Source organism: Diospyros lotus, chromosome 3 (genome assembly GCF_014633365.1).
Source record: "Diospyros lotus cultivar Yz01 chromosome 3, ASM1463336v1, whole genome shotgun sequence".
NCBI classification, from domain to species: domain Eukaryota; kingdom Viridiplantae; phylum Streptophyta; class Magnoliopsida; order Ericales; family Ebenaceae; genus Diospyros; species Diospyros lotus.
This window is the reverse complement of record NC_068340.1, coordinates 26,772,280-26,787,041: the sequence shown is the minus strand read 5'-3', so window position 1 is coordinate 26,787,041 and position 14,762 is coordinate 26,772,280. Positions and strand designations below refer to the sequence as shown.

At 34.5% G+C, this 14,762-nt stretch overlaps 1 protein-coding gene and 1 long non-coding RNA gene across 2 annotated transcripts; both read left to right on the top strand.

Moving 5' to 3' along the window:
* The first annotated feature begins 1,023 nt into the window (after positions 1–1,023).
* On the top strand, positions 1,024–6,891 carry LOC127798252 (uncharacterized). Its single transcript, XM_052331695.1, has 3 exons — positions 1,024–1,340; positions 1,986–2,180; positions 6,226–6,891. The coding sequence occupies exons 2-3, from the start codon at positions 2,025–2,027 to the stop codon at positions 6,391–6,393; spliced, it is 324 nt and encodes a 107-aa protein (XP_052187655.1). The 5' UTR covers positions 1,024–1,340; positions 1,986–2,024; the 3' UTR covers positions 6,394–6,891.
* Positions 6,892–10,710: 3,819 nt separating this feature from the next.
* On the top strand, positions 10,711–11,793 carry LOC127797614 (uncharacterized). The gene is made up of 2 exons (XR_008022255.1): positions 10,711–10,994; positions 11,093–11,793. It is a non-coding gene; the product is annotated as an uncharacterized LOC127797614 (long non-coding RNA).
* The last annotated feature ends 2,969 nt before the right edge of the window (positions 11,794–14,762 follow it).

The window sequence follows — 14,762 nt, the reverse complement described above, 5'->3', positions numbered from 1 at the left end:
ATATTATAAATTTGACAACGGTTGATGTGGAAATGAAATTATTGTTAAATGGACTTTTTTGTGTCTCTGGTAGTAATAGAATATTATTTTAGTTCGGTGAGAGAGCTAAGGACAGATTTTTCGGACCATTCATGGCTGTAGCAATAGAATAATCTGATTTAGATTTAAATAAATCATAGGTTTCCAAATTCTTCCAGCTCGATGGATCAAACCAAAGGATTCACCAGAGTCTATATATAAATATCGATCAGCATCTCTAGATTGCAGGCCTCCTGAAGATTGAATTTCTTACCGTCAGTCAGATCATCTTTTAAAATCTGCAAATCCACCCCCTATTGTTAATTTCCGTTTACAACTGTTACGGATTACTTTCATTGAGTAATTTATTTTAATACTAATGACATTTTGATAATTTAGTTTCCAACGATGGTGAGCAATGGTTGCAGAAAGCCGACAATCGCGAAGCAACACCGCAAAAGATCGGTGGTAGAGGGCGAAGCGGTGGCAGCAAAAGCCCAAACAATAATGAAGACAAAAATGAGTTGCAAAAGGTAACATATATGAATTGCAAAACACCGATGAAGAAGGATAGAGATGTCGTTTATTTTCTAGGAAAGTTTCAGCACGTGAAAATGGAGAAAAAAAAGAGAAAAATGACAAAGACCCATTTTCAATATTTTGAATTTTTCACTTATTTTGACTATTTTCAACATTTTTTTTATAAAATTTTATTTTATTTTTAAAAATATATTTTTAAAAATAATAAAATAAACGTATTTTCAGTATTTTAAAAAACTGAAATCTCATAAAAAGGTGAAAACGATAAAGAGAACGCAGTCTTAATTTGTTTTGTCTAATCAATATCAGCAGCTTGTAAACATTTTCTAACTTGGCCTAATTGTTATATAGATTTTTAGACGCCACGAACTGAAAATCTCCCCTAGATTAGGGGTGAAAGCGTAACGATCCAAAAGTTGTATACAAAGTTAAAAATTGTCTTAAAAGAACATCATTCTAAATTCCTCGATCCTACCCATAAATTAGAGGGTCAAACTGAATGCATCACTCGTCCTCTCCTCTCGATTGCATGCCAACATGAGAGAAGCAATTCAATTCATGGCTTTCATTCCTCTTTCTGCTCGTTAAGCCCAAAAAGTAATTAGTCATAATCTCAGCTTCACCATCATCAACCACTCTCGAAGCCCAGAAAGCACACACAAGGAGTTCTTCTGTGGCTTCTGTTCCAACTTTAATTGACGTCGCACACCCGAAGCTAACGAACGAAGTGGACTCCTTGACCAGTGATTGATTTGGATAATGTCTGAATCAAGTTTCGATCTGTAAGTTTTCTTTACCATCCGCCTCCGTTTCTCCGTTTGGTTGCCTGGAAGGAGAAGGAAAGAAAAAACAGCCTCGGGAAATAAGAGAACAAAGAATGGCTATCTGGTTGACATAGGCTTAAATTTTCAGTTTGTTCATCTTTTATTCATTTAGGAGCAGGCAAGCAGAGTAATTTAGGTTTTGCGCTTGAATTCCTTTGTTCATTGGTATTTTGGTTGCCTCTTATTTAGGGTTTCCGACGTTTGGTTTTGCTCAATTTCGTTTTTGTTTGTAATTATTGGAACTATAATCATAATCAATGGGAGTAACGAATTGTGAACCCTGAGCTGTGATTTCCGGCTGTGTGGTTGTCCACAAAAGTCGGCTAAAAGAACACAAATTGGATATCGAACTTGGGGCCTCGCCATCCTGGTCTAGGGCCATATAGTTGAGTTGAGCTCAGTTTCGGGAGATTTCAAAGTTTCAGTTTCTTTAGCGTTTGGTTCATTTTTTGAGCAATCAGATTGAGGAATTTAGGCTTATGTGTTCAAATTGTTTGTTTTTTTTTTCTACTACTTATGGTTTTACTTGGATGTAGTCTTCTATTTGTATGTGCTGTTAGGTTTGGCACTCTAATTGTGATGTCTTTTGTTTACTTTGTATAGCTTTTGAGGAAGCAGGTATTTGGAGAGGAGATTGTAAAGATGTCAAGACCGATGTTGCTTGTTTTCTTGTTGCTCGTATTGATAATCACCTCACAATTTGAGTGGAAGCAACAACTTGTGAGTGATATTGATGCTACTCCAAGTGTATCTCCAAAGCAACAACAAATTTCCAAGAGGGAAGAAGTTAAAGAGAAGGTGACCAAATTTCCCATCATCTGTTATTTTTTCTCATTGATGTAACCATGAATACACTGTTATTCTACTGAATGAGTTCAGCATAGTTTTGCTTGTTCCCTGGGAAACATGCTTAATTATGCAAGCCCAATTTCGAAAGAAGTGTATCTTCTTTTCTCCTAATAGTACCATGAAGAGAGAGGATAGGCGGGAACTCTTGAGAATCTACTATTTTAATCTGCAGTCCTTACTCTATGTTTCTGTTGAGAGAATATCCAAGAAATCAAATAATCGACCAGTAAAATTCTCCCCTATTGTGATAATATAATAGGAGTACTAGATAATGATAATAGTCAGATCGAATAGAATGGAACATCAAACACTCACGTAGGAACACAAGATTTAACATGGCAAACCGTTCAATGTAAAGGGACAAATCATGGGACAATCTCCAACAAAATTTCACCGTCGATGATCAATGGGTACAAGAAGTTTAGCCCCATATGGCATTACAATGATCAGATATCTTATAGCCCCACAACGGAAACAAATAATATCCAAGAGAGTTTAGAACAATCTACTTAGAATGGCTAGAAACTGATGTATCACATAAATCCTGTATAGAGACCTCTGATATATGAAACCACCATATGGAATTTGTCAGTGATGATTGGAAGAATCTCTTAATTTCAACTCAATTAGATAAAAATCAACTGTTTGATTATAGCCAAGAAGTAGTTGTAGTCTTGTAGAGAACTTATTAAAACCAAGGACACGCAAGTCAAACCCAATTGAGAAAAGCTCATCACAAGGATGCAATCCAAAAGCTCAATTTTGCAAATGACATCTTCCCTCAAGCCAAGCCAAGTGAAGACCTTTCAAGACAAAACCAAAATATATGTGTTCCCTAAAGATGCATAAACCAATAGAATATAAGTCGCACAACGCTTGGAACATTTTCCTAATTGGTATGTAAAATTAAAATTTTAAAATTGTACCAAACCCCCTTTGTTTCTTCATCTAATACAGGTGCCCCAATAGGCTAGAAGAAACAATTACGGGCTTAATAAAATAAAGTGGGAATCTCCCTATCAGCCCACATATGGAGGAAGCCCAGCAGTTGCCATATTGATAAATGAAGTTTCTTTTAGTTATCCAATTCTCACTCATGTATGAGAGTTTGCTATGGTATAATCCTTTCACAAGACCAACATAAAGGAGATTTCCATGCTATGTTTATTTGAAATATAAACCACTCAAATTTGCCTCAAATCTATTATCTAGTGCAAATGCATCTTGTAGTTCTATTATTTAGAAAATTGTTTGTGAGCATAAACTGGGTATGGCTGGTCTAGAAAACGATAGGGCCTGCTTCATGAAAACTTTGCAAGCAGATCTTCAAACAAGTAGAAGTAGTCGAAGATCTAAAGAGGTAATCCTATTAAGTGTTTTCATTGAAAACATGTACAAATAAAAGTTCTAACACAATGGACTATTTTGAGAAAAATGCTTACCTAGGCCTGTCAAGGCTTGTCAGATCAAACAACAAAAGGTGACATAGAATTTATGCAGCCGATTTCATCTAGTGGGATTGAGGCTTTATGTGGTGCTGCTGTTATTATTACTTACCTAGGCCTGTTAAGAACCTTTAGTCATATCTGCAATCACCCTTTTCCTGTGTTCTCTATGTAGCCAGTGAGTAAAATGGGTTTATATAGTTACTTTTGTCATTAACTTAGCTTTCTTTAGAGATGTCTAGACCATGTATTAAGGAGAGCTTTATATCCCAACCCCTAGCAGGTGAAAAGACACCCTAGTAGGTCCATTCTTGATGATTTGTTTTTGGTTAATCTCAACTTATTCCATGTTAGATATGGTTCTAAAAGCAAAAATGAAGTAGAAGACTTTGTCCATGGAGATGGCTAAGTTTTTCATGGTGCTATGAAAAGCACTACTTAGACTTCTGGTCCTATCAAAGAGGATCTTAATTCTTCTTCTTCTTCAGGTTTGTCCTTATGCTTCAACTTCCCTAGAAATCATTGCTATTGAAGAAATAATGGAAAATCTGAATCTTTAACTTATCAGGAAAAAACAGAAAATTTTGAAGCAAGTCAATGAGCTGTGACTATCCCATCCTTGTACACAGGGGGAGTTATGGTGCCGGAGGATAACATATTGAGAATAAAATGGGGATAACATGTCTGGTGAATATAAATTATTCACTTACTCTGCTAAAGCCCTAAAACCATTAGAAATTTCCTCCCGAACCCAACCACAGATAGATAGATAGATAGATAGATAGAGAGTAGTTGTTTTGTCTACCTTGGGATACCTCCAAATTTCCTTTTGTTTATTTTGTCTTTTCTTTTCCTTTAATCATATCATATTAATCTAGGAATTTATTAACTTTTCAGCTTTTTCAGCTTTTTCAACTTTTCTTTCCATTATGTTGCTATCTATCTTTCACATTTAGGAATTAAGTTTGAGACGAATTGTATTTTATTTTTTGCTTTATATGTGGTTTCTAAAGTTTAGTCTTTATTCATTTTCTGATAATCTTTCCTTCTGTCACATTTGCATCCTTGGTAGGTGCTATCTTTCTCTACTTGGGTATTTTTCCTTCTTTACATTATTTATCACTGTTTCAATTAAAATCCATAAATATACCAAAGTAAAAAGGTAGAAGCTCAATATATTATTTATGTCATACATTGTTGTCTTTAGATGTGGATTTCTCTATATTTCCTCTCTATTACTATTTTGGTGTGTCTCTTAATTTATTAAGGTCAGGGGTTGATGGGCAAAAATGCTCCACCATAATGTGATAAAGGATGAAACTTCGTGCACAAATTCAAACCTATAATGTCCTCTGCCTTAAAATGCCATAGGATAATAACTTGCATGGCTGAGAAAAGTATGCGAATATTGTAGAAATGTTAATATTCCTGTTAACCATGAGTAAAAGTAAAATGTTGTGGTTGAGCCTTCCTGTGTTCCTCCAGACATTTTTTTGAATGATGTTGAACAAATGCCGAAAGTGGGGCAAACCTTGAATAGAAGAAGGAAAAAGCTATGTATTTTGAGAATGGAAAGCTTCTCAGAAGCTGCGCCAAAGAACAGAGATCAAGGTTGTCTTCTCTCCACCACACCAATAAGGAAATGGGAATAATAAGTGAATAAACTGTCTTTAGAAGGTATCCAGTCCCTTATGCGAGAAGCACTAATAACAGGAAAAGTAGTAGCATCCAAGCATGCTTGGGCCTGTGCCTCAGGCAACCCCAACTCCAAGAGTAAAACACTTGTGACACTATTGATATCAATGCTGTACACCAAAAACTGAATAAGTGGGGCTGCAGGCCTTTACAAGTGACTGGACAGTGGTTTATTCCTGTTCGTCTCACATGTAACATCAATCAATATATCAGTCTAACTGTTGAAGAACATGTCATATGATGATGTTATTGACTTCAAAATGAAATAGAAAAGCTGTTTGTAATAGAAGGAATCAATTATGTCAAATGCAAATCTAGTTGTTGCTCTTTTTCTTTTTTGGCCTGGTTTTTAATTGTTGTGCATAGCTAGATGAAAGTGTATTATCATCTGCATTCAATTGTATTTAGTGCTTCAAAGAGCATCATCTATAGGGACAAAACTACATCAGTGAGCTTCATGCTTGTAACAGTATGATGTGCATGATTATGTACTGGAAACCCTAGAATGCATGTTAGGGGGACAACATAAGGGATGTGTCAGATATTTACGTGACTCTATGCTTGATGAATGCCGCAATTAAGTTTTACCCTACACGGGAGTAAATGGTTTAGAACTTAAGGTTGCAGTTTTAACTTTTAACTTTTCACTTTTCATACTGAAAATAATGTACCGAAGAAACAGTGAAACATTAATGGGAGTTGGTAGCTTTTATGTTTTGTGCATATCGTATGCCACTTTGGTGTGAGAAAATGGCTCTCGAACTGTTTTACCCGAAAGTGGTATGTGGCATTTTTGTCTTCTGCATTATCTGAGATAAAATTGCTTTCTAGTGAATGCTCAATTCTTGTTGCAGATAATCTTATCGCAAGAAAAGAACATTCAGAGACTCAATGAGCTTGTCCGGAGTCTTAAGGAACAATTGCTACAATGTCGGAGTACTAATGAGACTATGAATGGATCTATGAATTCTTTGAGTGAAAATGTTATCGAGCTTGAGCGACAGCAAATTCTGGAAGATTAGAAGGGACTTTGAAATTCCCTTTTATCATTCGGTATGGTATACTACGACACCAATTTCTTTGCCAGGGCTTTTCTTTGCAGCTTTTGTGTGTTAACTTTAGCATCATTTCCAATTAACCGAAACTTCTCAAAAGTGTCACAAGGTCCAGCATTCCCCTTTGATGTCGATGTCGATGTCGATGTCGGTGCATACAGCAGCGTCTGCTGATCAATGCTTCGTTTGGTCTGTCTGATTCAGAACCTTGGTACAATTGCAAGGTGATCTTTCTGGAAAATTGAAGTCTTGAGAATTTGACTTGCTAGAAAGAAACTTTAGATGATCTAGGAGAATATATTATCTCAAAGTGATTGGTATCAATGTCATTTTAATTCCAATTATATGACAGCACTTTCGCATTGTTGTGGGTTTAAAGAAGCAGTTGTTTGGATTGTGAAACGGAAGCCTCTGTGGAGCTGTGTTTGTAATGATATATGGTAATTAATTACAGGAGTTGAAGAATTACCAATTTTCCTTTTGGGGATTGATTAAATAACAACAGGTTTTCTTTGAAATTTAAATTTCCAAGCGTCCAAGACCAAGATGTCCGTCGTCCAGGCACTTGTTTTTCGAGAGTTTTGAGTTGAGGCCTTTGTTGTATCTTGAAGTATAGTACTTCAAGACCAATTTTATTTTTGTTATTATTTTGTCTTTACTCACTGTTTCAATATGATAAGAGAACATAATTTAATTTATATATAGTATTACATTAATATGATGACGTATTTTTCAATTTAAAAATAAAAAATAAAAAGGACATAATTCACGAGCAACCGTCGAAAATAATATTTGTTCAACCTGTGTATGATTTGTTAAGTTTTTACTTATTTTATTTTATTTTTATGGAGTTAAATATGTCCATGACAACGCAACAGATTTGTTTTCGGAGAAATGTTAGAAAGCCCGACAGTCTTATCGAAAGGGGGCAAAAAGTCGATTTTGCCCCCACGCCTGCTTTCTTCCTCCCTCTCCCATGGATCCCCCTCGCTCTGTGTGTCTTTGCCGCCTCGCCTCGTCGTTGCGCCTTACGACCGTCGCCTCGCCCTTGCCGACAGTCGCTGCATCGACTGTCGGCGAGGGCGAGGTGGCCATGGCTGAGAGGCGACAGCCGTGAGGCACGGCAGCCATGGCAAGTGAATGCACAGAGAGGGGGGTGCAGTGGCCCGCTTTGCAAATTTGCAAAGCGGGCGGGGGCAAAATTATCTTTTTTGCCCTTTTTTGTGAGTCGCTCTGTAAGCTCGTTGGGTCCTACAGAGCGACTCTTGCTTTCAAGTGTTAGGTTAATTGGTAAGCTATTACTAGATGGGCTAAAAATAATAGGTAGGCGGGTATGGAATCCATCACTAGATGGGTGGGGTGGGGTTGGGTTGGGTTGGTCCGTGAAGGACATTTTTCAACTTCCAACACCATTAATTAATTGGTAGTTTGTGCACCCACTTTTTTAATCCTTCCCCGGCAATTAATGGTAACATTTTAGTATAAATATAACATGCAAATGCAATATACTCAACACTACTTTATATGAATGTATTGTCATCAATAATTACTAACATGCAAAAAGATAATAAAATAAAATAAAATTATTCTCAAGACACAAGTCAAGTAATTAGATCATGATAAGTTGAGATTCGTATCAGTAGATCGGTCGTAAGTTCGATTTTTTATTCTACACAGTGAGATAAATCTTTCATTTATGATTTATCTCTTTTATTAAAATTAAAAATACAAAAGACAAAAAAATAATCTCGGAAGATAATAAAATAACATAAAGAGTTCCATCACAAAAGTTATCAGACCAGTAAACACCTTTTGCATTGGCATTGAAGGAGCCATCCTTTGATCCCAGCCCTGTCCAAGAGTCAGTCAAAGAAATAAAATGAAATTTTGGATCTTCAAAAAAGATAAAAAAATGGAACTTATATATATTTTTATTTTAGTTAAAGTTAAAGAAATGAAGCTTTGAAGATATCACAAAGTTAATATCTAATCTTGGCAAACAGTGCACCTTACTGTCAAATTCTTGTGATTAAAATATCACCAAGTTTTGTGATATTTATAGGTATTGATATTTTGTATAATATAAAGAATGTGGTACACAATATAATATATATTATATAACTATAATACAAGGACTCTTTATATATATATATATAATATTTCTTTAGAAAAAAATTAAACAAAGATGATGCCGACTACCTAGTACAAAGCGACATGGCTTGTTGCTTTTTATATGGCACTCTGCTATGCGCAGGGTTAAGAAGCTGCTCTTGTTGTCACTTCAAGAGTTAAAGAGTCAAATTTTGGGTGGTCTAAAGTCCTTGCAATACATTGAATTGTCAGATCATCACATTGGTTTTGGCTGCTTTGGCCAGCTAGAATGGATCGTATAAATATATATATTATTTATTGGGAATTATCATGCACCATACATAGCTAAATGATCATCATCATATATCAGTTGATTTGGAGGTCATTCAAGTTTTCATGATTAGGACTTCCAAACCCCATCTCATCAAACGTACGTGAATCTACGGGGTCAGTAGCTGAATTTGGTTCATTTTAGGGCTTTCCTAGCTATGTAGAAATTAATCGGATATATATATATATATAGATCAACCATATCTTATCTTCTTCTTCTTCTATATATATATTATATAGAACTAATTAAAGATTTCAGCCATATTTTGATTTTGGAAAGACGACGAAACAGCAGTAGCAGATGATGAGTCAGTGGGATTAGGTCCATGCAATTGAAGTGTATATAGTCTTTTTCAGATGCAACCATCTTCCTGCTGAAAATACTCATAAAATTAAGCACTAACAGTAGTTGGAGAGACGTTGCACACACACACACACACACACACATATATGTATATGTACATAAAAGGATATACATACGGTACTTGGACCACGTACGTACCCAGTGCAATGACCTCAACTGGGGAAACTAGGTGGCCAAATTTATTGTTGCAGCGTCTTGCCTTAACACCCCCCCCCCCACTATTATATTGACAAACGCTCCTCGCAATATCATCTTCTCTTTTTTAATAAAACCCCAGTAGCCCACCTGATACAACATTCATTACTAATGCCCTCTCTCAAACATGCCCTTAATTTCAAATAGTTGTGGATGATCCATAAATAAAAATATTAATTGATGCTGTCCTTGATGGTGTAATAGATAGGTCACCATGTCATCAGCTAGCAATGTAAAAATAAGAAACAAAGAAAGAAAGAAACAATTAATGTGAATTGAAGTTTGGGGATACATTAATCAGCAAGCAGTTGAAATGAAGTTGCAGGGTCCTCCTGCCTTGGGCAAAGGAAGGAAGAGCTGGCTTTCTGTCTCTGCCTGGCAAGCAAGGCAAAGCCATGCATTATAAACGACACTCATCTACTTCTGGCTTTAATTAATTATTATGAATTGGCAAAGCAAAGGAAGAACTGCCCTCCTGTACCTTCCTCTTCCCACTTTTAGCTTTCATGGTTAAAAACCCTTATTTACTGCAGTTGTTCCATTCTCAGTCTCAGATATCATTCACTGTCTAAAATCGATCTCTCTCACACTATCCACTATATATCAACTACCATCAACTGAAGTAGTTGGGTGGATTCATGGCCAACCATTAATGCTTCTTTTTTTTTTTTTTTTCCCTTTCTTCTAATTAAGGGCCAGTTGAAATCCCATTGTTACATCGTTACAACCTAAGTAAACATGTTTGATGTTACTTGTATTCTCCATGGCCAGCTTCACCCAAAAGAGAAATAATTAATTTACATAAAAATTCTGGGTTATATACATTTTAGTCGATTATTGGGATTCTTTTCTTTTTTAGAATTACAATAATATATATATATATATCTTTGTTCTGATGGGATGATTTTTGGTGATGTAATAATTACGTCATAATTTCTTACTTGCTAAAACACCTTAATTTGCAGCTCTCCTCGATCCCTTTTTACTTAATGTCAATAATCATCTGCCTAATATATAATATTATTACAAAAATTTAACACAAAAATGAATACGATAACGACATTTCGCAACTGAGATGGATGACATTATTAGGTCAGGGTTTATTTATTTTTATTTTTTATTTTTTTTAAAAAAAAAAGAGTAAATGTTGTTATCAATGATCAAATCGAAACACTTGGGGTACGTGTGTAAGTTGAACTGCCAAGGTGTAACCTCAACTGCCACGTGTCTCTGCAAATGTAGCTTACCTATAAAACCATCATCTTCCTCAACCGGTCCTAACAATTAATAACGAACTAAAATTAATTATGAATAAACCTACCCTCTCTTGTTCATTGTCATCCCGCTCCGCTATATATATATATATATATATATATACGCTTCATCTCCAAACCTCGCCTCACACTATTTACGCTCATCAGAGATATATACATATTTTCTCATCATCTCTCTGCTATACATACACACACGCATATATATATATATATATCTCCATCTTCATCTTCAAGTTTGATCAGTTCGTAATTCCTTCCCAAGTTTGATTCTTGGAGCTGCACAGAGTTGATCGGACAGGAATCGATCAGCCCAAGTAATCAAATTAATTCGTTTTTTTGTCTATTTTAAGTTCATGCTGGCATTGATTCACGGATAATTAATTATATATAGTTAATTATGTTTTTCCTGCAGGCTGGTGGAGAATTATTAAATATATATATATATATATATTATAATATATTATAATGATGAATCAGAGGGCCGGGCGTGGTCCAAAGCTGGATTTGAAGCTGAACCTCTCGCCGCCGAGGGTGGTGGCGATGGAGTCACCGAAGAGGTCGACGTCGACGTCGACGTCGACAACGAGGAGTATGGAAATGTCGCCGACGAGCTCGTGCTTGTCGACGGCGGAGGCGAGCCCCGCGGAGGCGAAGACGATGATGCTGATGGGGTGCCCGCAGTGCCTGATGTACGTGATGCTGTCGTCTGAGGATCCCAAGTGCCCCAAGTGCAGGGGCACTTTCTTGCTTGATATTCTCCATGATCAACACCTCACCAACAAGATCAAATGATGAAGAGAACAACCAAATTAATCGTCGTCGTCGTCGTCGTCGTCATCATCATATATTTTATGCCTGCTGCTGCTGCTGCTGCTAGAACTAGATATTAATTAGGGATAGTCAGGAGGCTTCTACTTAATTAATTAGTCTCTAGCCCTTGTTAGCTTAATTAGTTGTCCTTCTGCCCCTTCTCCTCCTCCTCCTCCTCCTCTTCTCTTCTCTTCTCTTGTCTCCTTTCATCTTACATATCGTGTTTGGTTCCCGAGAAAAATTTGAGATGGGGAAACAACGTCTTGACTCCTAATGATGAGCTTGGTGAGCAGCTTATTTTAATTTTTTTTTTTTAATTTACAGCAATTTTACAGTTAATTTCTTTTATATAAATAATAAATATGTAATTAAGTTCAACCAGAATAATTAAGCTACTCAAAAAGTCCAAAGCACGAAAAGAAAAGAAAAGAAAGCGTGTGGGAAAGGAAAAGGATGGCCCTTAATTTCCTTTGACTGTTATAAACAAAAACTATATATCATCCACTCATGCATGCATGTGTGGTGAAATTAAATAATTAATCAAAGAGAGTAAGTAATATATAATTAGAAGAAGTGGAAGAAGAAATGGTCGTGGTTTGAAATTAAAGCAGGCTGGGGTGGGGTGGTGGCTGACGCTGACCCACATCCTAATGCTTTTCTGCAGATATAAATGCATCGTTAATTAATGGTTGGTTTGGTGGGTGAGCCAATTAACATAAATAATGATTTTCTTTTTTTTTTTTTTTTTTGCGATCAATCAACACCCCCCCCCCCCGCCCAATAAATAAAAAAAATAAGAATATTATAGTAAATGTCACTTCCCAGTATTTAAGTAATATTTCTATTTTAAAATATATATATATTATACTTTATTTTTAAGATAAAAAATATTATTAATGGTTAATCATAAATATATGACATTTTGAAATGTTTCATCACTTGATAAAATTATTTCTGTTATTACTCAATTATAATAATAATTTTATTTGACTGGATCTATAAAATAAATTCGCTATCAAACTGCCTGAATATGTAAAAATAAGAAAATAATTAGAGAGCATGGGAAAGGCAAGTTCCCCCACAAACACTCCGATATTTAAGTCAAACACTAAAAGTGATGAAGATTGTATTGAAACCAATATAAGAGATGAGTGTTTGCTTATTTATATATGGATATGAAGTGATCTTAATTAATATGGGATTATGATTATTATAGATAATATTTATTTTAATTTTTTTTAATTTTGTTAGAACTAATATTTTTACAAATAGCGTTTACCATGATTTTTCCTAATGTGCCTAGAATATTTTGAAATCATTTTAGAATTAAAATTATGTATGTAATTATTTATCTTTTCGAATAAATTTTTGAATATCGAAATTATCTAGTTTATTTGTTTGTGTGGGACCTCTCACATATGAAAAATTTATGTTTTTTAACCCAAAAAGTTAGTTTAGGCTTTTGAGTTTTTAATATGCCTTTACTTATGACACAACAATTTTGAAACATATTTTATGTAAAAAAAATTGGTAACGAGTGTCCTCAAGATGCATTTAATAAACTTTATTTTCAATATCTAAACACTCTTAATAATTAGTAAAATATTTCAAAATAATATTTATTAGCAACTAATAAAAGTATTTAAATGTTAAAAATAAAGTATATTAAACATATCTTATCAAATATCTAAGCAAAACTATATCTAAAAACAGGGTAATACTAACCATTGTCAATGTATTTTGTTTTATAAAGCGTATTTATTGCATCTTGATTTAAAACACGATATATTTATTATTAGCAAATAAAATTATTTAAACTTTAAAAAAATAATAATATATTTTACCTAAAAGTAAAATAATTTATTAATACTTAGCCATTATCCTAAAAATAATAATTAATATTACTCCTAAAATAATATGTAGTTAGACAAGCCTTTCCATTTAAAAAATATGGTGTTTGATTTTTGAAATGTAACATCTAGATTTGATATTTTAATTATTAAAAATTATGATTTTAAATTTTTACCGTGACTAAAAATAAATGAAGTTATTATTTACATCACATAAGATGTTACGTCACATAAAAAAATTATATTAACGAGGTACATTAAATTAGTTTTAATATATAAATATGATATTTAATTTCTTAATAATTAAAATATTTGACCTTTAGTCCCTTATATAACAAAAATCAAATTTGATTAAAAAAAATAAAAAACCTAATGCATAACTATTGGGCCCTGTGAGGGTAAATCATACCAAGGGTCACAAAATTTTGACGTCTTTTTTAATTTGATACTAAATTTTAATTTTTTATAAAGTAATAATAAAATTTTAAAATATTTATAATATGGTCACTAAAGTAATTTTTAGATAATTTCTTACTAAAATTATTGACGTGACAATGGCCATATCATCTCAACGCTACATCATAATTGAAAAGAACTTTAAAATTTTGTGTTCTTCGGTGTAATTTATTCCCAGCCCGTCGTTTTCGAATTGGCACGGACTCCAATTGAGTCGGAAGCCGCCGTAAGTTCCTCGAAACTGTTCGATCGTTACGAACTTATTACTAGTATATAATGCAGTTGACCGGTCTATGTTCATTCATTTAATGCATAGCGCGTTATAGGTTTGCTGTATGTATTGCGAAAGCAAGTTTCAGTAAGACTTGCCGAATTTGTTGAGAATTAAATTGCTCGCTGCTTCGCCAATCGCCACCTTCCGGCCACCATTGATTGTGTGATCTACTTAAAAGTCACCCCTCTTAATTGTATTCCGACTAAAAAATTGTAAATACGAATGAATATGTACGTTTGTGGATGATACAGATTACGCATACAAAATGTGTCCTAATTTAATTAAGGAACAACAATGCATGCGATGTGGACATAAAATTAAAATTCCAGAATTCATTTTAAAATTATAGAATGCATGCAATTTGTGAATAGGAAAGAACCCATGATTAGGGCTGAGCAGAAGTTCGGATAAATCGAACTAATTGAATCCAATTGATAAGTTCGAACGGTTCAGTTCAATTTTTCATAGAAAACGGTTCGGTTCAATTATGTTTTCTTCTAAAAATTGATTATTCAGTTTGGTTCAATTATTTTAATATAAATAATCAAAAAATCGAACCGAACTATATAGCCATAAACCCCTTCCCCAACCGAAACGAACTGACAACACCCTAACGCAGGCGCAACACCCCACGCCGTCATGGCACCTGAACTGTGCACCTACTACCCTCACGCGACACTCGAATCTCGATA

Bases quoted from the DNA above. Each gene is read 5' to 3' on its own strand.
- LOC127798252 (XM_052331695.1), top strand. From the start codon at position 2,025: ATGTCAAGACCGATGTTGCTTGTTTTCTTGTTGCTCGTATTGATAATC. The intron at 2,181-6,225 runs GTGACCAAATTT...TTCTTGTTGCAG, and splicing joins GGGAAGAAGTTAAAGAGAAG to ATAATCTTATCGCAAGAAAA.